Source organism: Lineus longissimus, chromosome 8 (genome assembly GCF_910592395.1).
Source record: "Lineus longissimus chromosome 8, tnLinLong1.2, whole genome shotgun sequence".
Classification (NCBI taxonomy): domain Eukaryota; kingdom Metazoa; phylum Nemertea; class Pilidiophora; order Heteronemertea; family Lineidae; genus Lineus; species Lineus longissimus.
This window is the reverse complement of record NC_088315.1, coordinates 8,264,392-8,285,958: the sequence shown is the minus strand read 5'-3', so window position 1 is coordinate 8,285,958 and position 21,567 is coordinate 8,264,392. Positions and strand designations below refer to the sequence as shown.

Sequence of the window (21,567 nt, the reverse complement as noted above, 5' to 3'; positions counted from 1 at the left end):
TTCTCAGTATTGCCTGCTGCCGTTTTATGCAAATGTTGGAAAAGAACAAGGGGCTGCTGATGGTCAAGATGTCAGACTCCCATTCTAACATCATGGCTTCGATACCCAACATGCAGCAGATGCTCCCATAGACCAATGAAGAAAGAGAGAGAACAAACAAAAGTAATTTCAATTCATTGGCCATTGTATTTAAATATGGACACAACAATCTTTCAGCACATATCTTTTAAGCTCATGTCTAACAAAGTGGAAGCACTTTAGATTGTACAACACCATGCACCATATCGTGATGAATGTCACTTTCAACATGTCCCTTCGACTTTCGAACGGTCCATTCTAGAAGTCTAATTTTGAGTTTCCAGTCCCAGTTCCACAACCTCCTGAACCCATCTTAGCTACAGGATCCTCCTGGGGTCCTCGACTCGCCGTCTCGGACAAATCAGGTGGAAGATGCAATTTCTGGAAGAGAGAAGGAAAATGTGTCAACTCCCACAGCAGATCATGCAGTTGTCATTTTGTCAATGATTTTCTAGCAGTCACTTTCGAATGTTTTATGAAGTACAAACCTCAATAGTAAATTTCTTCCTCCGCAGCTTGAAGGCAAGATCTAATGAGTCTGGCATGTGACACACTAGAGTGTTCAATCTGGGTAGCTGGAGGATGTTGAATAAACCTGAAATTGCAAACATATACTTTGTAGAGAAATGATGACAGGGTGTAGAACATTTTAACCCGCCTCAGTATTAAGCTTTTAGATTCTCAATATGAAGAATTCAAATGCAAAAGCAGCAAAATCCACTCTGGGTCTTTATAAGTAAATGCAACTAATCTGCTGTAACTCTTCTGGGTTTTGCATCAAAAGTGACTAAAACATATGACTTTCATGAGATCATGAGGTTTGCCATAAAGTGTGCAATGTCATTTACCATAAAGTGTGCCATGCTAGGAGATCTTTGAACATCAATCTTATCAAGCTGTAGTAAGGGACAAAATCTTACCATGATAATCTTTGAAGGCAGGATTTTTCTCCTTTGGCGAACCAGCAAACGAATCGAGCTGCACAGCAGTGTCACAAAGTCTTTCTAACCGGCGTACAAAATTCTGTTCCGGAAACAAATGGGTAGGCACAGTCAGAACACAGACGGCGTACGCACTTCGCATTAAAGAGCGTAGAGCATATAATAAACGAGGCAAGGAGGGGTCACATGACCCATCTGTCTGTACACCACTCTCTCCCCACAGTGGCGACCCCAACGAATGCAGACCTATCCTTAGAATATTTCGTTTTCCACTAGTTGTAGTTGCAGTGCTGAACTCTCCCTCTTGAATCTTAGCATTTATCTTGGCTAGTAATTTTTGGTAGCACGGGTTCATAATGCTATCGTTTGTTTGCTGTTCATTTGGACACTCGTTGTGAGTATCAAATAAATACTTGTCAGCACCACTGACAAACTTCTCATCCATTGTCTTTGTCAGGTCGTAATAGTGACCAAATTTTAAACCACCTGGCATAGAACTCTGAAAAAGATAATGAAAATATAATCAACAGTTCAGTTTGTGTCAAATATTACAACATGTACTTCCAAAAAATTCAGATCCCAACATGTCAATCAATTTTTATTGATGCGGAGTATCGTTGAAAACAGTTTGTCATCCCATAGTGTCAGCACGTAACTGTTAGAGGTTGCGTAAAGTTCCGGGTATTAATCTCTCGCAGCTGGTTTAGCGGCTGTGCAACAATCCATCATCTCGGTGTAGTTTGATGTAATACTTTTGATAAAAACGGCAATCCAAAACACACTTTTTTCCACATGAAGTTGAAAACATTTGGTTTGATAATATAAGTCGCTTAAAAGCAGGTTCATTGTTGAATAGCAATTGTCTCAACCTCTCTATTTTCTGAACCTCTCTGATGTGTTTGGCAGTTTACACTGCTATTTTCTATGATTTCTACCTGGTGTTGTGGAAGGTTCTGGTATCTCCACGCAATTTTCATAGAGTCGTCACCACCTGCAGACTTGGAGACATCCTCACCAGGATCATCAATGATAGGGGCCGGAAGCTCCTTCAAGATGGCTTCGGAGTCTAAGTCGGCAGCGGCACTTCCAACAAACAGTGAATGTGAATTGACCACACCCTCAGCTAGGAAATACTTCAGGAGAACTTTGCTGTAGTTTCCGTAGACATCTTCCTCTGAAAATATGAAATATGAAATGTAAATAATAAGGACAACTAACAACATTTAAAAAACAAACTTTTACCTCAGTGAAACAGTGCACAATTGAATTTTCAGCCAGCCTAACTGCTAAATGGATGCAATAATGAAGAGATAATTTTTGTTAGAATGAATTTTATCACATTACCAAAGAGACAACAAGATGCATCATTTACGTCCCTACTTACCAATGAGAAGGACTGTTCCAACAGCAAGCCCTCCACCTGAAAAGATAAGATAAGAGATGGTACGGCATGTTTTAGCGATACAACCACACCTCTCTTCGAGGCCCTCCGTATTACGACTCGCTGTCGACCCTCTCACTGAGTTGTCATTGCCATGACGTCAACAATGCCACGCCCACTTTTTGAGATGATCTACCGCTGCATTTTGCACAGACACTGAGCATACAACCTGATGATAGATCAACCTTACTCAAAGGCCAGCAGAATGTCAACAGTAGTCACAGCTGTCATGTAGACATAGGCCTAGTGTAGTTCAATGTAAAATGTACACAAAATGTATACAGAGAAATTTGAAAATCCAAATGTGAGAAATCAAGCTTACCAATGACACTGTCAAGTGAAGGAACACCTGTAGATACAAGTAACTGGTTATTGTGGATGGAAGGACGTGTCCCGGGGATCTGGACCGCTTTAGAACGGCCTTTTTTGTGAAAACTCGTGGAAATCATGGGCGCAGACATCTTGAAAATGTGTGTAGAAAATTATAAAGTTTTTATAAGTGTTTTTAAATAACCAGCTTTTATAGGTATCTATTTAATAAAAGGTAGTAAATATAAAATAGTTATATCACTGAGGCGAAAATAATAGTACGGCAATGGTTAATTACGGATATAAAATCAGAAAATTTGAATTATTTACTACACTTAGTTTTACTAATGACCGTAAGAGGCGGGTAAGTGCTTCCGGGATTTTGACAAGCACATTTTCCTGACCATTTTACCCAAGACATGACAATAAAAGTCCCTGAAGTGACCTTATTTCGATCATTTTAGCTACTTTCTATGTTTGAACCAACAGATAAGATATATGTTCCAGTTCCAGATGTTAAATTTAAAGGTAGGGTTCCTGTTTTACAGCTAAATGATAAAAAAATCACAGCAGCAATCCCACTCCCAGCACCCCCCCCCCGCATAGGCCTACATTGGCCTATGGCACTAGGGTCGATAAATGGAGATTTCCTAGTGTCAGCAAAACAGAATGAAAATATGAAAATAATTTCTGGTTGATATTTTTAAAGGGAACGAGTTTACAATCCCTGTTCACGCCCCTGAAAAAGGTCATCGGTTGACTAAAGAAGCGCCACTGTTTTTTTTTAAGTGGAGCAAGGAGGATTGACCAAAAGAATCTTCCCCAATGGTTATTTATGTCATACTTATGGAACTGTTTTTAATTTCTAGATTTATATGACTGGTCGATTTTGCCAGGAGAAAATGGTGTAGATTGTTCCACCAGTGACAAGGCATTGAATGGTTTGGTGAACTGTGGCAGAACAACTGCTGTGAAGAGTGGCAAACTTGTCCGCATCAATGACACTGATGTCGCTCTCTTCCGATTTGGAGAAACAGTGTTTGGAATCAACGAAAGATGTCCACATGCAGGTGAGTTTTCTTCAGGCAAAGAAAGGAATCTATCAGACAAGGTCTTCTTCTAATGAAACAATTCTGTTTAAAAATCTGGAGATTCTCTATATAGATTCTATATAGAAAAATTACCATGTAAGATGTTTTAGTAATCATTGCAACATTTTAGTGGTAATATTTCTGTTTTGATTATGATATAAAACATTAATATCTGTTTGATTAACACTGAATATTTTGTCCATTTTCATTCCAGGTGGTCCTCTGCATGTGGGAGACATCGAGGTGCTTCCGGATAAGTCCGTCTGCGTACGATGTCCTTGGCACAGCTGGAAGTTCGATATCATGACAGGAAAATCACGGATTCCGTTGGGACACAATCTGCAGGCAGAGACTTATGATGTTCTGGTAAAAGAGAACGGAGATTTGAAGATTGCTTTTGAAAAACTTGGACCAAGTTGTTTTAGTGAAGATTTCTGATCGTTTTTATTCACTCCGCTACTCGGAGGGATTTCCAATGTGACATGTCAGTGAACTTTTAAGCATGTTATGCCTGACCAGATCTGCATCTATCTATCAACATTGCTCTAATTCTAAATTTGCGTCCAGTTGTAACTTTGTAAAGCTTTCTGAAGTGAGTTTTGTTGAGGCTTCATGATCCATGTTTTTGTGTGGTGAAATTCTCCTGGCTTTCCAGTTGTAAACTCTTGACTTATGCATTTGAAAAAAGCTATGGTTGTGATAAATTAAAGTGGTCATCTGAAGCAGCGTCCACTTGGTGTAAAGTACGCTGTTTAGGATGACCCAGTAAATGGTCTATTTTTTGACTGGGTGGTGAAAACACCTGATTTACATTTGAGACCCTATCATTACACTGGTCGCCTTTTCAGAGAGGTGTATTACAGATAATGATGTTATGAGTCAATGTAATCTTGGGGCATTTGGTCGAACAATGGGGTAGGCATTCATGTTGACGTTTCGTAGGCTTAGCAAAAACTCCCTACTTGTATATACCGTATGCGGCAAATCTTTCAAATCTCACAGAGACTGTGGTTGAATCTGATGTGTGCATATAAGATATTTTTAAAATTTTACAGTATTTCTTTGAATGTTTTTGATGACAACAAAATAATGTTTGAAATTTGTCGGCCCAATCTGTGCATAATGGGGTGACCTGAATTAACCTAATTGTAATCAGCACATCTGCATGCCCAGGTCTAAGGTGAAGTTTGCATTTCTGTACATTAATAATACTCTGCTAGTACAATCAGGACATAATGTGTCATTCACCATTGCCTCAAAAGCGACAGCTTAATGTTGAGGGTTTTAAACTAATAAAAGGGGATTATTTTAATCTGAACCATAACTTTATGTATTGTTGTATAATGTATTACTATGATGCCACAGATTTTGCTTGATTGCATTATTTTTACATCATTAATCCTTTCACAATTTGTGCTCTGCAAATATATGTTTTTTACTTAAATTCAGATGTTTTGACTTTAGTTGTTAATTCTGTTGTTGGCCCCCTACTCGCTGGTGTCTCTCCCAAAGGCCCTGGAGTTCTACCTATTATCAGAAAGCGGTACAAACAGCCTGACAACATTTTTGAGTCTGGCAGCTGTTCCAAAGGCAGGGACTTGGCCTACAACTTTGACATGGTCATTGATATTGTGACACTTTGTTGGACAATGTCTCAGCCAACAGCTGGAAAGTCTCATGACTGTAAAGTGTCTTGCCAAAGATTACACATTGGCCCTATCTACTTATGTTTCTGATCACTCATCCCACAATAGCTTAGAATATTTAGAATGAAATGGTTAAAGGGGGACTACAGGCAGGAGCATGCAGCGGGGCTAATTTGGCCATCTTCAGGTGACTAATATAGACGACAAGGGCCCTAGGTCAAGTCAGATTCAGCACGAATGATATTCCTCGTACAAGCGTGAATCATTTCGACTTACTATGAGATGTGAGTGACCCCTATTGTTGACTTCGCGTTGCTATCTTGCCTGCCCAGTTGCTGCCTATATTGTCCCTTTAAAATTTGTATCGTGGCGCCTCTACCAACCAAGTGACTAACTACATCAACATGGCTGCGGCCATGATTTAAATTTCTGCCGAAATTTGCCAAAATAAACATGCCTTTTCGACATGATTTACTTTATATAAAGTAAAATAAACTAACAGGAAAGGTAAAGTTTGTTTGAAAAATTATGCTAATTTGATTTTAATTCCAAATATGACTTTGGTTCAGCTAAATTTTGTGCATTTGTTGTGGAATCTTATTCCCTATCTTTCCTGTACAATTTCGTACAGTGAACAGTCCTGTGGACAGTGTAGCCCAGTGTGCACATCAACTAATTTCAGGGTTTTTTTTCCAGATGGATGACTTGAGAAATGAGCTGCAGGAGGTGAAGAAGGAGCTCGGACTGATCGAGCAGTATCTTCAGGAGATGCTGGAGAGGCAAAATACTCTCGTAGAGAGGAAAGTAGAGATAGAGAGTCTCATCAAGAGTCACCAGGAAAAAATAGCTGAAGCCAAGCTTAAGGTGAAGGCAGCATTTGGCCATGAGGGTCCACAGCACCAAGAGGAGAACTTTTCCACGTCGGCAGGTATGTGTATGGTCATGTTTGTTTGTTGTTGTTGCCGAAGCAGCAAGTTTGACCCAAACATCTTCTGAAACTGGATTGATTTCAAGTGACTACGGTACCCCTCCCTCTTTTGTAACAGTATTGTTATGAACTCTTGCGCTGCTTTCAATGATTAAGAATCCCTTCCAGATTATCCATGGAATGAGAAGCTAAAAACTGCCATGAAAGATGTCTTCAATATGGAGAAGTTCCGCCCTCTGCAGGAGAAGACGATCAACGCCACAATGTCTGGCCGTGATTGCATCCTTATCATGCCAACAGGTGGTGGTAAAAGTCTCTGTTTCCAGTTACCAGCTGTTATAAGTGATGGTGAGTCCTGTCTTCCTATTCAGCGTTTCATGTTGGCCAACATACTCTCAATTCCGCAGTCCAGAGGTCAGATTCAGAAATGCGACAGCCTGGGCAAGTTCATCAAGCAATCCCCACAGCTTTGTCTTCAGCTCAACTTTCTCTGGCCGGTCTGAATAACCATGGCTCGAAAGAAGAGCTGTCGGATCATTCTCACGAACCTGTACTTTTCAATGAATTTATCATGTCTTGATTTCTTACCCAGGTGTGACATTAGTGATATCGCCCCTTGTCTCCCTTATGGAAGACCAGTTGATGAGTCTTCAACAACTTGGTGTCAACGCTGCACTGCTCAATGCCTCGAGCTCGAAACAAGAGGTGAAAGACGTCCAAGAAGCCATGATTAGCAAGAACGCAGGGCTGAAACTGCTCTACGTTACACCGGAGAAAGTTTCCAAGAGTAAACGGTTCATGGCGAAGGTTGAGAAAATGTACGAGATGGGGAGATTGGCCAGGATTGCAATTGACGAGGTCCATTGCTGCTCGCTGTATGGACATGACTTCAGACCAGGTGAGGCTGTCACGGATGAGACATTTCCAGTTTTTGGAGGACTTCCGTCTTGCCTTCCTAAAAAAACTTAATTTGACAGCAAAAATGGAAATTTCAACAAGTCCCTGGCCAGGAACCCAAAAACTGTAATTTTGAAGCTTTGTTTGGTAGGATATGCACTCATTGGCGATAGGCCTTTTGAGTAAATCGTATGTTTTATCTGAATCATTTGTAAAATAAATCCTTTGCAAAAATGTCCATCCCATCAATAAAGTATTCTATCAGTATAACATTTATTTTTAACTTCCTTGCAGACTACAAGATCCTTGGAATTCTAAAGCGCCAGTTCCCTGGCACGCCCGTCATCGGTCTCACAGCCACTGCCACGACGAAAGTCATTGAAAATGTGAAGAACATTCTCAACATTCCAAACTGTGTTCTCTTCAAAGCGTCATTCAACAGGCCGAATCTCTTCTATGAAGTAAGTTAGAGGAGACTGCTTGATAACCGTTTTCGGTGCAGACTCATACTGACCCTCCAACCATTTGACTCCCCCACAAGTGGAGTATTGCCCCTCTCATTCAAAACGTCCGATGCATGATTAGAATCCTTGTGAAGTTCTGCAATTCCTTCCTTCTTCTTCTGCGTTAAATATTTCCCGTCGTTATCTCAATTCTCTAGCAGTCCTAGCTTGGTTCAGTTCTGCTCCCTCTGGGTATGTCTCATGTCGTTGAACTGAGAAGTCGGGGAAATCCTGTATTGTGCTGGCTGGAGTTCGCACACTGGCACTGGGCTATGTCAACCAATTACTTCTCAAACAATTACTTTAAATGTTGTCATATATCGTTGAAATGTTAGAAGCAGTTAAGAATTTGTCGTTATTTCTTTTGTAGGTGCGGCCTAAACTCACCAAACATAGCGACATGATGAGTGAGTTACAGATGATCATCAGGAGTCGTTTTCATCACCAATCGGGCATTATCTATTGCTTCTCCAAGAAAGACACGGCAGACGTGTGCCACGATCTCCAGAGACTCGGTGTAAAGGCCGGGTGCTACCACGCAGATATGGATGCCAAGCAGAGAAGTTACGTTCATAGGAAATGGCTATCAGATGAGATTCATGTAAGGGGCAGAGGTCTTTTTCAAAAATATTCTATTTGTGACATGTTTTTCATTTCCACTTTCTTTAAGCACCCTGTAATTGAGCGATCAATAAACCAAGATCAATATCAGACCAAGAGACAACTTCGAGAAATTTGGGTGACTTTCAGACGTAAAGGCTGTGTAAAAAATTATAAAATTGCTATTCCGATAGAAATGTTGCAGTTAGCATACTGACAGATTTGCAGAAATAGAGGCGGCATTACTGCAATGAAATTTATTGTCAGCGCCATTATTTTTCAATCTCTGTCACCCGTTTCAGGTTGTCGTTGCTACTATAGCGTTCGGAATGGGAATCGACAAACCAAACGTCCGATTCGTCATCCACCACTCGATCAGCAAGTCGATGGAGAACTACTACCAGGAGAGCGGGCGAGCTGGGCGGGATGATCAGCCGGCGACTTGCATCGTGTTCTTTCGATTCCAGGACATGTTCAGGCAGAGTACGATGGTGTTTACGGAGCAGACGGGGCTGAAAAACTTGTACAAGATGATCTCATATTGTATTGATTGTAGCAAGTGAGTAATCAAAAATGTCATTGTTTACACTATTTCAGTCAATGTAATCTGCTGTGTGTTTTAGTTTGGTGGACAGGTGAATTTTCAATCTTATGGTCAGTACAAATTCCCTCCTTGTTTGGAAGAAGGGGTATGTGTCCTCCTTTTTCTGTTTCCAAAATTTCTAATAATTGTACTGGGGCTATTGTTGTAGTAGTACCACCTTACCTTACATTAGGAAACTCCATTTTGCTCTCCTGCTTTGTTTGTCACATGTATCCCCATGCAATTCTCTTAACCATATCCCTTCAAAACAGTGATTTTCATGAAAGTTTTCATTATACAGGTGTCGCAGAACTCAGATTGCTCGTTATTTTGATGAACGCTGGGACTCGTCACAGTGTAACAGGATGTGTGATTACTGTAGGAACAAGGACGATGGTAGGTTCTGTGGTGTGAGGCATATTTGTTAAATCTCGTTGCTACAATTGACTGTTTTTGCAGTCAGGGCAACCAACTACTTACTACTACATGTATATATTACCCGCTCCAACGGTGATGACATCACATGTAATGTAAGGTATTGAAAGGTACAATGCATTGCATCTTGCATTTGCATGCATTGTGTTGTGAGGTCATGATACCACTTACATCGTCAAACAAAGCCAAAAAATTATCATAATATTATATTGTTAATATTCTCTTTTATCACGTCACATTGATTCTACATTTCAGTGTTCATACAGAAGACAGATATGGCCTCCGAGTGCAGGACAGTGCTGGAAGTCCTCGAAACTGCCTCGATGAAGAACCAAAAATTGACGGGCCTCAAGGTCATGGATGCCGTCATGAGTAAATTGAAGAAAACGTCATTGAATCGAGACGACTTGGAGGTTGTGCTGGTCAAGATGATCTTGGATGGTTACCTCCGGGAAGACTTCCATTTCACTCCGTACAGTACTATTAGTTACATGACACCAGGTATGATAAAGGTTTTCCTGAGAGAGTTAAAATCTGACAGGGTAATGAAAAAGGGATGTGTTGATAAGTTATAACTTACTATCAATTATATACTCTCCCATAGATTTACTGCTAAGTTAGGCCTTTCTAGATTATCACTTTTGGCTGACAATACGATTCCTTTTCCAGGTGCTATGGCTCAAGTGTTGTCCAAGACACCCACTCGGATTATGATGGACTTTGTCCGAAAGAAACAAACAAAACGTATTACCGATACGACATCTAGACCAAGAATGACGAGTACACAAGGATCACAGGACAGTAGTATTCTGAAACCAAAACTGTCCATCGTGAATCCCAAAAAGTCCAAATTTACGACGGACTTGGTCACAGTAATTGAGGAGAATGGGGACGAGACTAAAGTAGAAATTGGAGAGAATGGTCAAACGGTGGAGAGTTCGACTGAGTTTTCCAAATCCGCGAGAAAAAAGAGGAAAAGCTACGATTTGAGTCGAGACTCTGGTGACGATAACGGTTTTGACTTTGGTGATGATGTGAAGTTGAAACCGTGTAAAGTCAGCCGGATTGCAGGGAATTCTGGGTCAAGTGGAAAGGCGACGTCTGCTTCTGGGAGGAGCAAGAAGAGGCGAGCAGACGAAGGCTCGGATGATTCTGATTGGTAATTGACTTTGATCTTGTGACGTCTTTGAAACTTGCTTCATGGTGATTGTTGAAATGAAAATTTGCTGGACTTGTCCAACAACACCGAGTAAAATGTACCCGGTATCCTATAAGGACAATGCTTGTTCCAAATACATTTTGGTCGTGGTTACAAAGTGCAGAGTACTTATCTAAGTTCTTACCATGCATATCAATCAATTTTCTGACCAAATCCATCATCATGATTTATGCATAAAGACTTTCTCCCGTCATTAAAGAAACTGTTTGAGATATACTTTATTTTTCTAATAAAAGTTGAACTACTGATTACATAGGCCTCTAGTATCATTATATTAGGGCCATTCATTATTCATTATTCACAAAGTATAAGACCGTTTTCAGTTTTATACAGCCCCTTTGCTCAATCGATCCAACTCATTTAGGTGGAATTCTTCAATCCCCATATTGTTGTTGTCATTTCTGATTAATGAATGGCCCATTTTCAGTTGTAGAGTTCAAAGAACTTACTTTTTGTTTTGTGTTGTTTCAGTGTTGTCCAGTCAAGTGCATGTGATATAGTCGACCATAGTCCATGTAGTCCAGCCAAGTTGCAAAAATTATCGGATTACTCTGCATGCCGTCCCTTCTCCGAGAAAGTGAGAAATTCCAATGGCTTCTCCGAAATTAATAGCATTTGTAAAAATGGGCTTGATGATGTTGATGGTGGAGGCGTCGATGATGTTGATGGAAGGAGGAAACTTCGCTGCTGCATTACAATTGACGATAGTGATAATGACGAACTTGATGGCCTTGGAGATAATGCGGAAGAATTATTTGAACAAGCTAGTAAAGATATTGAGCGGGTAAATCAATCTAGTGATAAGAAAGGTGCTAAGAAACAGAAGATGTCTGCTAAGTTGAAAAGCAAATTTGGCAGACGGCAAGTGTATGTTGTGTCTGGAGAAGATCTGGAACAGCAGACGGTAAACATGTCTGGTGGAGATATGTCTGCTGTTTCCTTGGGTGAAAAATCCGGGGTGCTGTCTGCAGACACGGAAAGTTTGACAACAAAGTCAAGCTTGTGCTCTGATGGACTTCACTGTGGCGAGGATTCTGATTCTGATGAGGCCATAGAAAAAGAATCGGTCAGACTCGGTAGATATGCTGTGAGATACACAAAAGATGCGGGGCAATCTGGTCCAAAATTGTCTCCAGTAAAAATGGACCAAGGCTCTGCGGCTACACAGCAAGAGTCTGTACATTCCAGTCAAAGTTCTGTGCATTCCAGCCAAAGTTCAGTGCTTTCCAGTCGGACTACATTACATTCCAGTCAGAGTTCAAAACAAACCAGTGACAGTTCATTACATGCCAGTCAAAGTTCTGTTTATTCCAGTGAGGTCCCTAGGTCTTCCGATGTGGGCTTGGTTTCTGGCACATCACATTCTTCTACTAGGAGTTCCGGATCTAGTCAATTGGATTCAAGATCGGGTACTACGACCTCTAGGACATCACATGAATCAAAAAGGTCAAGGTCAAAGGTGAAGGTTAAGCCTGGTGACAGTTCAGGGCCAAGGTCTCACAGGGAGTTTAAAAAGGTCACACTTGGTGAGGTCAAATCTGATGACAGTTCAGTGTCAAGGTCAAAAGATTCCACCAAGGTTACAGTTGGTGAAGCAGTCTCCAATAAAGTGAGGAAGGGTAGGCGTAAAAAAAGGCGGGAGGATGTTATAGATGTTATGGAGGGAAAAGGTCCTCAGGTGGATGATGACACGTCATGTTCAACTAGCAGGGCGGGGAGGGATAAGAACTTACCAAAGGTTGTTGTTTCTGAGGTGCCTGTTGAAGTGGAACAGGAAACTGGGGATGACTCGGTGGATTCTCGGGCAAGACGCAGACGTCGTCAGGTGAAAAAGAGCGAGTTCTTGGGTTCCCTTGGCATGGGGGAGAAGCCAGAGGGCGCTTCTTCTTTGACATCTACTGGTACATCTGATAGCCTGGAAGGTTCAAATAGCAAAGCAATTGTCCGTGGTGTGTTCAAACGACTGCGGAGTCGGGGACTTTCTGATGAAAGCTCAACGTTTTCATCCACATCCTCTCGGGAGTCCACACTAACTTTTCAAGATGATGCGATCTCTGGACGCTCCCTAACTACGGATGAACCGTCAAAAAAATCAAAAGCGATGTCGAAAAGTTTGAAACCTTCTTTTAAACCATTTGGGTATTTTGAGAAACCGCTTGGTGAGGGTGGTGCAAGACCTAAAGTTCGTGAACCTCTTCCTGTGCTAAAAAAGTCAAAAGAATTTGATGAAAAGATTCTAGTTAGGCCCACTGCTGATAAACCCCAGGCTAGAAAGGATAGTTTGAGTAAGTCGTATGCGTTTGGTGATGGTGGCGGTGACGGAATGTTCAAAAGTTGGGCGTTCCGTCAACGTGATTCGTCATCATCGACGACCAGTGACACAACAACGTCGTCTGCTCGTGTTTCCCAGGAGTCCTTGCATTCCGTGAAATCAATCGAGTCGGAAGTCGTCAAATCCGACTCTGAAGATGACATGGAGGAGACTATCCAGTCCCCAAAATTAGAACAAAAATTTGCATATTCTCGGAGGGATACCACGGAAAAAGTTGGGAAGTCTCCACTTGTAGATTCAACCATTTCTAGCACCCAAGGTGATATGAGTGTGTCCAGTGGACACGGTGATACTACAGCCAGCAGCAGTATGGAAATGAGCGAACTATACAACATCTATGCAAAACAGTTGGATACGCTAGACGTCGTTGACTCTAGCTCTGAAAGTGAGGCTGCCAAGTTTGACTCGATGAGCCCAGGTGCGTTTGGCGCAAAAGGGAAAAGACAAAAAAGTGACCGGTTGAGAACTTTGACCCAAACTGTTGAAAAATGTGCCATTTTAGAACAGCCTGATACAGACGATAGCTTGGGATCGGCGGGTAGCGTAGAAAAGTCGATGTTTAATCTGGAGAATTTGCCAGTAGTGACTCGGGATGATACTTCAAGGAAGGGGGCATCGTCTGATTCGGATGGCGACTTGGAAGATCTGCGTGATGTTTATTTAGATCAGCTGCACCACATGAAACGTTGAAAATGCGTTTGGGTCTCTGTTGAATGCTGCTCTTGGTTGGTTTTAGTTACTGACGGTTGTCACGGGTGGGGTGATACTGTTAGTCTCTCCATGGAGTGGGCTTCATGGATACATCCAGAGAAAGTGTGCACTGGTTGAATGTCTGTGTACATTTTCTGATGCATCCAAGAACTGTCCTCTGTGCAGAAACTCTCGGACGAGACAAAAATATTTTTGCATTTCCTTGCATTTATTGTCAAACCTTCGATATGTAGCTGGCGTTTCAGGGAGTTTTTTGAATATATAATTTATTGAATGTAGAACTCATAGGGAATAAATTCTCATTTGGGAGATTTGTTTTGTTCAGGAATAACAGAATCATGATTGATTTATGATTAGCCCATGAGATTACCTTGTACATTATGAAGACGTAACCAGTAGTTCAACTAGATGCAGTATTCTTCTCACCTATCAGCCCATTGTATTATTTACAATCACCTGCTGGTTCAGGTTTTGTTACTGAAGCTTACTTGGTATTGTCAGACAAGTGTTTCTATTGCAAACTCAGTTCTCCATCTCCATCTGTGGACTTCAAAAGGGACTTGTTGTCTGACACTTAATAGAAACTCTTTTGTTTAATCTGAGCCATGTGGAGGATGGGTAGAACTGAGTTTGCAGAGACGGCTGTCTCTTTTCTTTAGACATGAGGGGCTGTCCATAAAGTAAGTACGCACCTTACCCCCCAAACCTGTACGCTCTGGCCGTAATCCATCCATGCACCATGTAGGTATGCTCTGGCCATAACCTACAGGTATGATACGGGTACGTGAATTTTGTCTTGTGTTCTTCTTTTTGTATCGATCCCTTGCAACAAGAAATTGTAGCTTTTTATGCCAGAATTCTATGCAGATGCAAGCCATCACTTTTATAGTTCCGGCACATGCACTTGGTATTGACTTGCCACTAACTGGAATCCAAGTGTGCACCAAATACCTTTGTTGCATGTGTACGCTTTGGGATAGAACCTCCCCCTTGGTGCATACATTGACAGTCCCTTATGCATGCTCAAAATCATGTCCTGGAGATGTAGTCTGTCCGACAGATTTGATAATAAAATACTTATCTAAAATCGTTATTTTGTTTTAGGTTGTGTAACAATCTTGTTCCACTGTTGACAATCAGCAGCAGTAACATCCTGTCCAGCAATCACATCCTGCATGTGTGTTGGGAAAGATATAATTTCCTATCTGCACAATCGGCACAGAAGCATGCTGTCATGCAATTATATCCAGCGTGTATGTTGGAACAGATATATTGTCCCAACTGCAAAATCCATAGCAGTGACATGCTGTCCAACAATCCCATCCTGCATGTGTGTTGGGAGAGATATATTCTCCAATCTTCACAATCAGGACAGTAACATGCTGTCCAGTAATCGACAGAAGCGGCAGCGGTAACATGGTGTCCAGAAATCAAAACCAGCTGTCATGTTTTCGGAACAGACAGATATTGTCCCTATCTGCACATTCAGCAGCAGTCAATGAGGCAGACTGTCGGGTAAAATTGCCTAACTCCGATTTAATGTGGTGTATCACGTGGTGTTGGGAATTGAGTTAGGCAGTTATCTAACTTTCTCCAAAAATTGAGTTAGGCAATTTGTTTAGGAGCATTACGATATGAACTAAGTGGAACAATCTGCACCTCTCCTCAAGCATCGGCAAAGTGGAGACCTGTCTTCTCACATGTGACCACTCCATACCTGGTTTGACAGCTGTTGGTCTGGACCCCACACCATGACATAATAGGCTGATTAACATATCAGTTCAAGGCTTGGTCTTTTAGGTTTCCTTGGTATTCCCTGATCTGGATTGCCGAGTTATGTAAGAGAGGGGAGGGGCAATTTCGATACATCGTGACGAGTCCTTTACTGCGTTTACAAACATGTACTAAATAGTTCAAGCATGGGAGGTAGGCAAGGCAATTTCTGTACATGTGTATTTTGATCACTTCTTTCCAAGATGAAACATGCTTATCATGGTTGGCCCTCGAACTGGAAGAGTATCTTTCTCGAAGGCATAAAACTTGAAAACTATTATTTCCAATCAAATATTTTATTGAAAATAAATAAACTGCCTTGTAATGTACGTAACACATCCATTAAAGACATTCTAACAGTTTATCACATGAACTCGGACCTACAATTCAATTGCAACTTCTTTGAAGTTTACTATTGAGACACATGTACTCACTAGACAATTTTTGCATTGGTCCCAATACAAATGCTGTAGGCATGTTTTCGATGCTCTTTATCTCTCAGTGTTTCAACTGGCACTAACATACGCGAAATCGACAAGCACTAATGAATTTCTTCATGTCATCACTACGGCATTGGATGCTCTCCTCTAGTGAAAGTAGTTCCCCTTGTACATTCCAATTTTTGCACTGGGGTCATACCTTAAGTATGTACGCATTTGAGGGAGAGGGGGAGGTGAAGAATTTGGGCGGTCATTTGCCTACCCTGTACATTTTCTCGTACAATTTACGAGTTTTTTTTAATACAGGGGAGAGGGGATCATGATAATTCGGATTTGCGTACATCCTTAAAGTATGGCCCCGATTCGTTGGGAATCATAATCCTGATATGGCAGTGATGAACCAAAATAAGAAGCTGTACTGAACTTCATTTTCTTCTCGAAGAACAACAAAATACACCATATCTGATCAGCCAACAAGCAATTTATCAGCAGGACATTATTCTAATCAGAGATGTAATAGTACCCAGAGCAAAAAACTGAATTTTTTTCATGTGAAAATGCCAGCCTGAGGCTTAGGTCTTTTCATTTCTGCTGTCAAATTGCTCTTTTTAGGAGGGCAAACTGTAAATAACGTAACACATGCCCGTAAGTCCTTTTCGGAAAAAACCAAACTCGCCACGATAACATTCACAGTATCACATTGTCACAATAACAATAATCTCTCACTGGAAAACAACAATGTTCTTGCACAAATCTTTCAAGCCTTACAAAGTTTTTATAACTTCAGTGTTTAAAATAAAGATGCAGGTAGATTTTAATAGCTGCTGGATAATCGGTCATGTATAGAAAACTGACCAAGCAGTGATTATCCAAATCCACATGAGCAGTCAATAAGTCAGTGATTCTGAGCTTGCTAAGATGATGGAGCGCTCTCACTGCAAAAATAGGTCAAGAAATATAATTTACTCTGATGTTGGAAAATGAGGATCCCACCATTGTAAAATCTTGGCGTTCAATACTGGATCTAATACAACAGTAGTACCAGTGCAACACTGTTTGATGTCTTTAACCCTGTGTGTGTCGAACACCAACCTGAGGCGATGAAACCGCATGTTCTGGCTGACGTTAAGATAAACCTTATTGAGCACCATTCCCATGATTACCGGGAATGAAACATAGTCTTTACAGGTAACCTTCATGATGCAGCATCCCTCCTCTTGGTTATCATGGATGTTGTTAAATCCGTTAATGAGATCATGACGATTCAAGCCCCGTCCTGGACTATTTTGATTCCCGTTCTTTGAGATTTGAGCAAGAAGATCACACTGTGAAGTGGCCCGTTTCAGTCTAAAACAGAAGTTCCAGTAGTTTTTTATTTTTTTGTACCACATGGCCGTACACCTGTATCCCTCCACCCCATATATGTCGTCTTCAAATGGCTGTCCTAATGCCCGGTATCGCTCGATGAACGGTGGGTGCATGACCTGTAGCGCCCGGATGACCCGCGCCCGTAGACCCTGCAGACGCTCCATGCTTGTTCTCTCAAGCTGGGGTGGCAGTTTTAGCGAGGAATCATAATGCCTGGAACAAAACAAAAAAACCATCAGGTAAACGCCCCGCAAACATGTGATATAAATTGCTACGAACTGCAACCATGATCATATGCAACAAAAAGTGAAGTGAAGTGTTGACAGCTTTCGACCGAGGCAGCTCGATTAGCGTTGCACGCAAAACATGTTCATTGCAAGGTTAGGTGTTTAACTTAAGTATCATAAACTGATTGACAGAGACAAATATCTCGTATAAAGGTTTGAGAGAAGATTTTTTTTGGCGGAGGGCTCCCCAAACTGACTTACCTGTCATAAAGTCGCTTCCAGAACTGTGCCGTATGAATGACATAATGAGAGCTTGTGCAGATACAGGCAAATCGTCCAATGTCTCTGGGATCGATGAACTCGGAGAGCATGAACCACAAATCAAGAGGATACGAGACTCGGCCATTCTCAACAACAGCCTTTGGCACCTTCTTGGTTTTCTTTATATCTGGTTTTATGACAAGATCTGAAATGAGAGATTCCGACATTTAGAAGAATCTAGGATTGAACAATCTAGGATTTGACAATCACTTAGGCCTGGTTCTATAGTGTACGCATGAAAAGAAAATCGAGTGCAAAAAAGAAGAAAGAAACTCCAGTCGGGAAGAATGTCTATGAAATAGCTAATACACACCTCCATTAGTTTCCCCCTTCCCCTCCTCCACCTCTTCCTCCCTCTCCTGCTCCCCATCATTTTCAATTATGTTGAAATCATCAAGATCCTTTTCATACCAGGCTAATGCGGGATTCTCCTGCGTCGGGCAACCGATCAGTTGTTTGACTAGAAATTGAATAGCAATTCAAATGTAGATATCAGTACACATAACTGGCATAAGTACTTCCCAAAGCAAAAGACTATTTTGGAAGACATTTTGCTGGCTTTCTTATAAGCATCACAAGCTTCTAGTAAATGGAAACTTCTATTGCTGGAGCGACTACAACACGTATGTTATTATAGTAAGTAAATAACTAACTGTCTGCAGGACAAAGGCAGAAACTGCTTGAGACAGTGCCCAAGATCCATCCGAACGGGATCTTGGAGAGGAGATCGTAACATACCTTCACTTTTCATTGCATTTGTGGCACCCTTCTTGACTCTATTCGTAGTCCTCTTGGGTGAAGCTTCAGAATGGGCGAAATCATACACGGTCACATCTGTAAGAGAAATCTAATTATACTATCTATTCACCAAGAAAAAGGTGGAATATAGAAAGGTCAAAAGAAAGAAGGACAAGTCATGGCAGTTGGCCCTCATCATGTCATTGGTGAGATACAAACAGTTCATAATCATTGAAGTGAATATCAATATATCATCATTTAATTACCTGTCCATCAAATGAATGCATGGCAAACTAATAAATAGTGTGGAATGTGAGCAACTAACTAATGACAGCAAGCAGAGCACTTCCTGGTATTGCGCAATACTGACAGGCCGGGCAAAGGTCACGTGATTAGGCCGAAGGGTTTTCCCCTAAAATTCTGACTGAGGTCAACAAGTTCATTTTTATAAAAATTAAGTTTTTACAACTACCATTTGAGGTGCTCATTTGCCCTCTTTCTCCATCACCCCGCCCTCCAGACTTTCGCCTACACTTAGGCATAGCTCGCTCTTTCCTCCTATCACTTTGGAATGGAAATCGGATTCCATAGTTGGCAGAAAAACATAAAAATATTGAAAGAATTTTGGAAAGGCCCACCCGGGTCGGCCGCCATATCGAAAATGCAGGCGCGTGGAATTGTGGGAATGACCTACTTTGGGAGGAGAAAAATGGCTCCCAAGATGGCGGATCTTTCGGTGAACGGACTCCCGATTTAATGTTGAAAATCTCAAGAAATTTGGTATCAGGGCACTGGATTAACTTAAAACAACATTGATAAGACCAAGGTGTAAATGGTCACTTTAAAAATGGAGTTATCATGATACCCGGATGGCTGTAATAGACCATAATTTCACCTCGAATTTCTACTCCCATCTTCATTTTCTGTGTCTGTGGTGAAGCCACAGACACTGTGCATTTTGCTGTGTGCGTGTGTGTAGTGTATTGAGATTGATCTAGGGTTGTCAATTTTTTGTTGCCAGGATTTGGCCATATCTTTTGAGCTGTGAGGATATCTAAAACAGCAAAATGATGTGCGACGTAATGCCCACGATATCTGAGGACGGCTCTGGTGACCGGGAGTCGCAATATTCCGGAGACGATGCAAATTTTGAGCAGTTGATGGTGAACATGTTGGACGAAAGGGACAAATTGATGGAAACCCTGCGGGAGACCCAGGACCAACTTTCCATCTCCACCGCCCGCCTAGACGAGAGCGAACGGGAACGAGAAGCCCTGCAAAAACAGATGCAGTCGACGGCACCTCAGGTATGTTTATGAATCTAAAATGAGCATCGCTGCTCCGTAAAATTATTCATGAGCAGTCTATAACTAAGTACAAGATCTGTCAGTTTAATGTTCCATCTGATTTTGATTAGTAAGAGACATTGATTTTGAGCATAGTAAACAGTTCAACAGAATAATTAATGAGGAGACGTTTACATTTTGTATCGTTTAACTTTTAACAGGATAAAAATCATTCTGATCGATGATCCTTTCCCTAAGACTGTCCCATCCCAACTGATCATTTTCACCATCTACCACCAGGGGTCTAGATAATTTTACCCTTGTTCAGATAATATTGATCTGAATTCTGATGCATATTATTATGTATCTAACCCCAGTTGTTTTCAGGATGTCATTTCTATGTTCACAAATAAAGTTTAACCCATTCTGACCTTAAAGGCTTATCTAATTTTTCTCAATGAACTCAGTCATTGAGTCAAGGCCTCTCACAATCTGATTGATTGATTTCCCATTTACATGTAATTTAGGATGGGAGAGTTCAGGTGTACTTGTGTTGGCTAGAAATTGTGAAGGCCATAACATCGGATGAAAACCCCAAATTTACATGCAAATGGTAAAATGGAAGAGGTTACTGATAGTGACATTACACAGTTTGCAGTGTTGATGAACATTTACATAATTCTTCAGACAAAACCTGTGGTAAGACTACTATGATAGCAGTTGTACATGTATTGTTCTATGCCTAGACTACAATATATCTCAATTATTGTGATTTTAATGCATTGTTGTAAATTGGTCGTTATTCAATGATTGTGTCCACCATCTGCTGTCACTTATGTCAAGTGAGACAAACAGTGTATTTGCCAGCAGTAGGGAGAAGAGACTACATGTACATTTTGAACAAAGAAATAGACAAATATGAAAGAAGAGAGTACATGTGCCTTTCTCTTTTAATGAAGTACTACAAGTAGTTCATGACCTGGAATGCAATCAAGGTTGTATGTCATTATCAAGTGTGTATGTCATTGACGAGGCCGACAGGCCTGAAGACCCATCTTGGTAATGGTATTGTTATGTGTCCTGTGTCATGTCTACAGTGTACATCATAGGACTACACGTAGGATGCCCCTAAAAGTAGTACTGTTCTTTTAGAATACATGTAGGAGGTTACAAGTACAGCATGCATTTGTACATGACCACTGCTGTCATATCCCAGGTGTACAGTACATTTGTACATTTACGTCCTAACCAAAGGTTTGTCATTAGGCTGTATACTACAAAATTTACAAAGGGGTAGTCAAAGCTTGTGCCAACAACATTCTGTGTTGCTGTACATGTATCCGTTTTCTTTATGACCACCTGAACGTCATATGGTGTGTTCAGGGAATGAACTGACAGTTTGACATGAGGCGTATTTTTTCTTGCAAGTATTTTCAGTAAACTTTGTATTAACAAATTGCCCTTGTGGATGAAGTGACCGTGGGGAAGCGGATGAAGTGTTCTCATGGATGCACTGTCCATGGAGACAATATGTCCCTGGGATGAAGTGTTCGTGTAGATACACTGTCCATGGGGATGAAATGTTCATGTGAATGCACTGTCCATGGGGACGATGTGTCCCTGGGATGAAGTGCTCAGGTTGATGCACTGTCCATGGGGAAGAAGTATCCCTGGGATGAAGTGTTTAGGTTGATGCACTG

At 41.2% G+C, this 21,567-nt stretch overlaps 5 protein-coding genes across 23 annotated transcripts in view; 3 read left to right on the top strand and 2 right to left on the bottom strand.

The window, feature by feature from the left end:
* Nucleotides 1–172: 172 nt before the first annotated feature.
* Nucleotides 173–2,922, bottom strand: LOC135492613 (elongator complex protein 4-like). Its single transcript, XM_064779167.1, has 6 exons — nucleotides 2,783–2,922; nucleotides 2,404–2,439; nucleotides 1,955–2,193; nucleotides 999–1,518; nucleotides 567–673; nucleotides 173–459 (listed from the first exon to the last, which is right to left on the bottom strand). The coding sequence occupies exons 1-6, from the start codon at nucleotides 2,919–2,921 to the stop codon at nucleotides 337–339; spliced, it is 1,164 nt and encodes a 387-aa protein (XP_064635237.1). The 5' UTR covers nucleotide 2,922; the 3' UTR covers nucleotides 173–336.
* A 233-nt stretch (nucleotides 2,923–3,155) lies between these two features.
* Nucleotides 3,156–5,271, top strand: LOC135492665 (uncharacterized). Its single transcript, XM_064779239.1, has 3 exons — nucleotides 3,156–3,297; nucleotides 3,639–3,839; nucleotides 4,075–5,271. The coding sequence occupies exons 1-3, from the start codon at nucleotides 3,243–3,245 to the stop codon at nucleotides 4,296–4,298; spliced, it is 480 nt and encodes a 159-aa protein (XP_064635309.1). The 5' UTR covers nucleotides 3,156–3,242; the 3' UTR covers nucleotides 4,299–5,271.
* Nucleotides 5,272–5,911: 640 nt separating this feature from the next.
* LOC135492790 (serine-rich adhesin for platelets-like) lies at nucleotides 5,912–14,767 on the top strand. The gene is made up of 11 exons (XM_064779434.1): nucleotides 5,912–6,013; nucleotides 6,203–6,434; nucleotides 6,603–6,782; nucleotides 7,027–7,332; nucleotides 7,626–7,792; nucleotides 8,205–8,435; nucleotides 8,737–8,993; nucleotides 9,319–9,413; nucleotides 9,708–9,953; nucleotides 10,122–10,611; nucleotides 11,143–14,767. Exons 2-11 carry the CDS (start codon nucleotides 6,203–6,205, stop codon nucleotides 13,691–13,693), a joined length of 4,755 nt encoding a protein of 1,584 aa, XP_064635504.1. The 5' UTR covers nucleotides 5,912–6,013; the 3' UTR covers nucleotides 13,694–14,767.
* Nucleotides 14,768–15,773: 1,006 nt separating this feature from the next.
* Nucleotides 15,774–19,224, bottom strand: LOC135492233 (transmembrane protein 183-like). 2 transcript variants are annotated; one of them, XM_064778539.1, is made up of 5 exons: nucleotides 19,054–19,224; nucleotides 18,582–18,677; nucleotides 18,157–18,303; nucleotides 17,784–17,988; nucleotides 15,774–17,508 (listed from the first exon to the last, which is right to left on the bottom strand). In XM_064778539.1, the coding sequence occupies exons 1-5, from the start codon at nucleotides 19,121–19,123 to the stop codon at nucleotides 16,890–16,892; spliced, it is 1,137 nt and encodes a 378-aa protein (XP_064634609.1). In that variant the 5' UTR covers nucleotides 19,124–19,224; the 3' UTR covers nucleotides 15,774–16,889. The 2 variants fall into 2 exon arrangements, with proteins under 2 accessions (XP_064634609.1, XP_064634610.1); XM_064778540.1 differs by lacking the exon at nucleotides 19,054–19,224 and adding an exon at nucleotides 18,848–18,952.
* A 70-nt stretch (nucleotides 19,225–19,294) lies between these two features.
* Nucleotides 19,295–21,567, top strand: part of LOC135492535 (liprin-alpha-1-like) — a 145,285-nt gene continuing 143,012 nt past the window's right edge. For 17 of the 18 annotated variants that reach the window (XR_010448085.1, XM_064779060.1, XM_064779059.1 and 14 more), the window contains exon 1: nucleotides 19,295–19,888. Coding sequence is in view for 17 of the 18 variants with exons in the window: in XM_064779060.1 (XP_064635130.1) it covers nucleotides 19,649–19,888 (240 nt within the window). In the remaining variant the exon portion in view is untranslated. The remainder of the gene's footprint in view (nucleotides 19,889–21,567) is intronic. The other variant, XM_064779055.1, reaches the window with a different exon arrangement.

Excerpts from the sequence above, each read along its gene's own strand:
- LOC135492790 (XM_064779434.1), top strand. The coding sequence starts at position 6,203 with ATGGATGACTTGAGAAATGAGCTGCAGGAGGTGAAGAAGGAGCTCGGA. Across the intron at positions 9,414-9,707 it reads CTGTAGGAACAAGGACGATG|TGTTCATACAGAAGACAGAT; the intron begins GTAGGTTCTGTG and ends TCTACATTTCAG. Across the intron at positions 9,954-10,121 it reads TATTAGTTACATGACACCAG|GTGCTATGGCTCAAGTGTTG; the intron begins GTATGATAAAGG and ends TTCCTTTTCCAG.
- LOC135492665 (XM_064779239.1), top strand. The coding sequence starts at position 3,243 with ATGTTTGAACCAACAGATAAGATATATGTTCCAGTTCCAGATGTTAAA. Across the intron at positions 3,298-3,638 it reads TCCAGATGTTAAATTTAAAG|ATTTATATGACTGGTCGATT; the intron begins GTAGGGTTCCTG and ends TTTAATTTCTAG. Across the intron at positions 3,840-4,074 it reads CGAAAGATGTCCACATGCAG|GTGGTCCTCTGCATGTGGGA; the intron begins GTGAGTTTTCTT and ends TTTTCATTCCAG.
- LOC135492233 (XM_064778539.1), bottom strand. The coding sequence starts at position 19,123 with ATGCCTAAGTGTAGGCGAAAGTCTGGAGGGCGGGGTGATGGAGAAAGA. Across the intron at positions 17,989-18,156 it reads GAAGGGGGAAACTAATGGAG|ATCTTGTCATAAAACCAGAT; the intron begins GTGTGTATTAGC and ends CTCTCATTTCAG. Across the intron at positions 17,509-17,783 it reads TGGAAGCGACTTTATGACAG|GCATTATGATTCCTCGCTAA; the intron begins GTAAGTCAGTTT and ends GTTTTGTTCCAG.
- LOC135492613 (XM_064779167.1), bottom strand. The coding sequence starts at position 2,921 with ATGTCTGCGCCCATGATTTCCACGAGTTTTCACAAAAAAGGCCGTTCT. Across the intron at positions 2,440-2,782 it reads TTCACTTGACAGTGTCATTG|GTGGAGGGCTTGCTGTTGGA; the intron begins GTAAGCTTGATT and ends TTATCTTTTCAG. Across the intron at positions 674-998 it reads TGCCTTCAAAGATTATCATG|GTTTATTCAACATCCTCCAG; the intron begins GTAAGATTTTGT and ends TTGCAATTTCAG.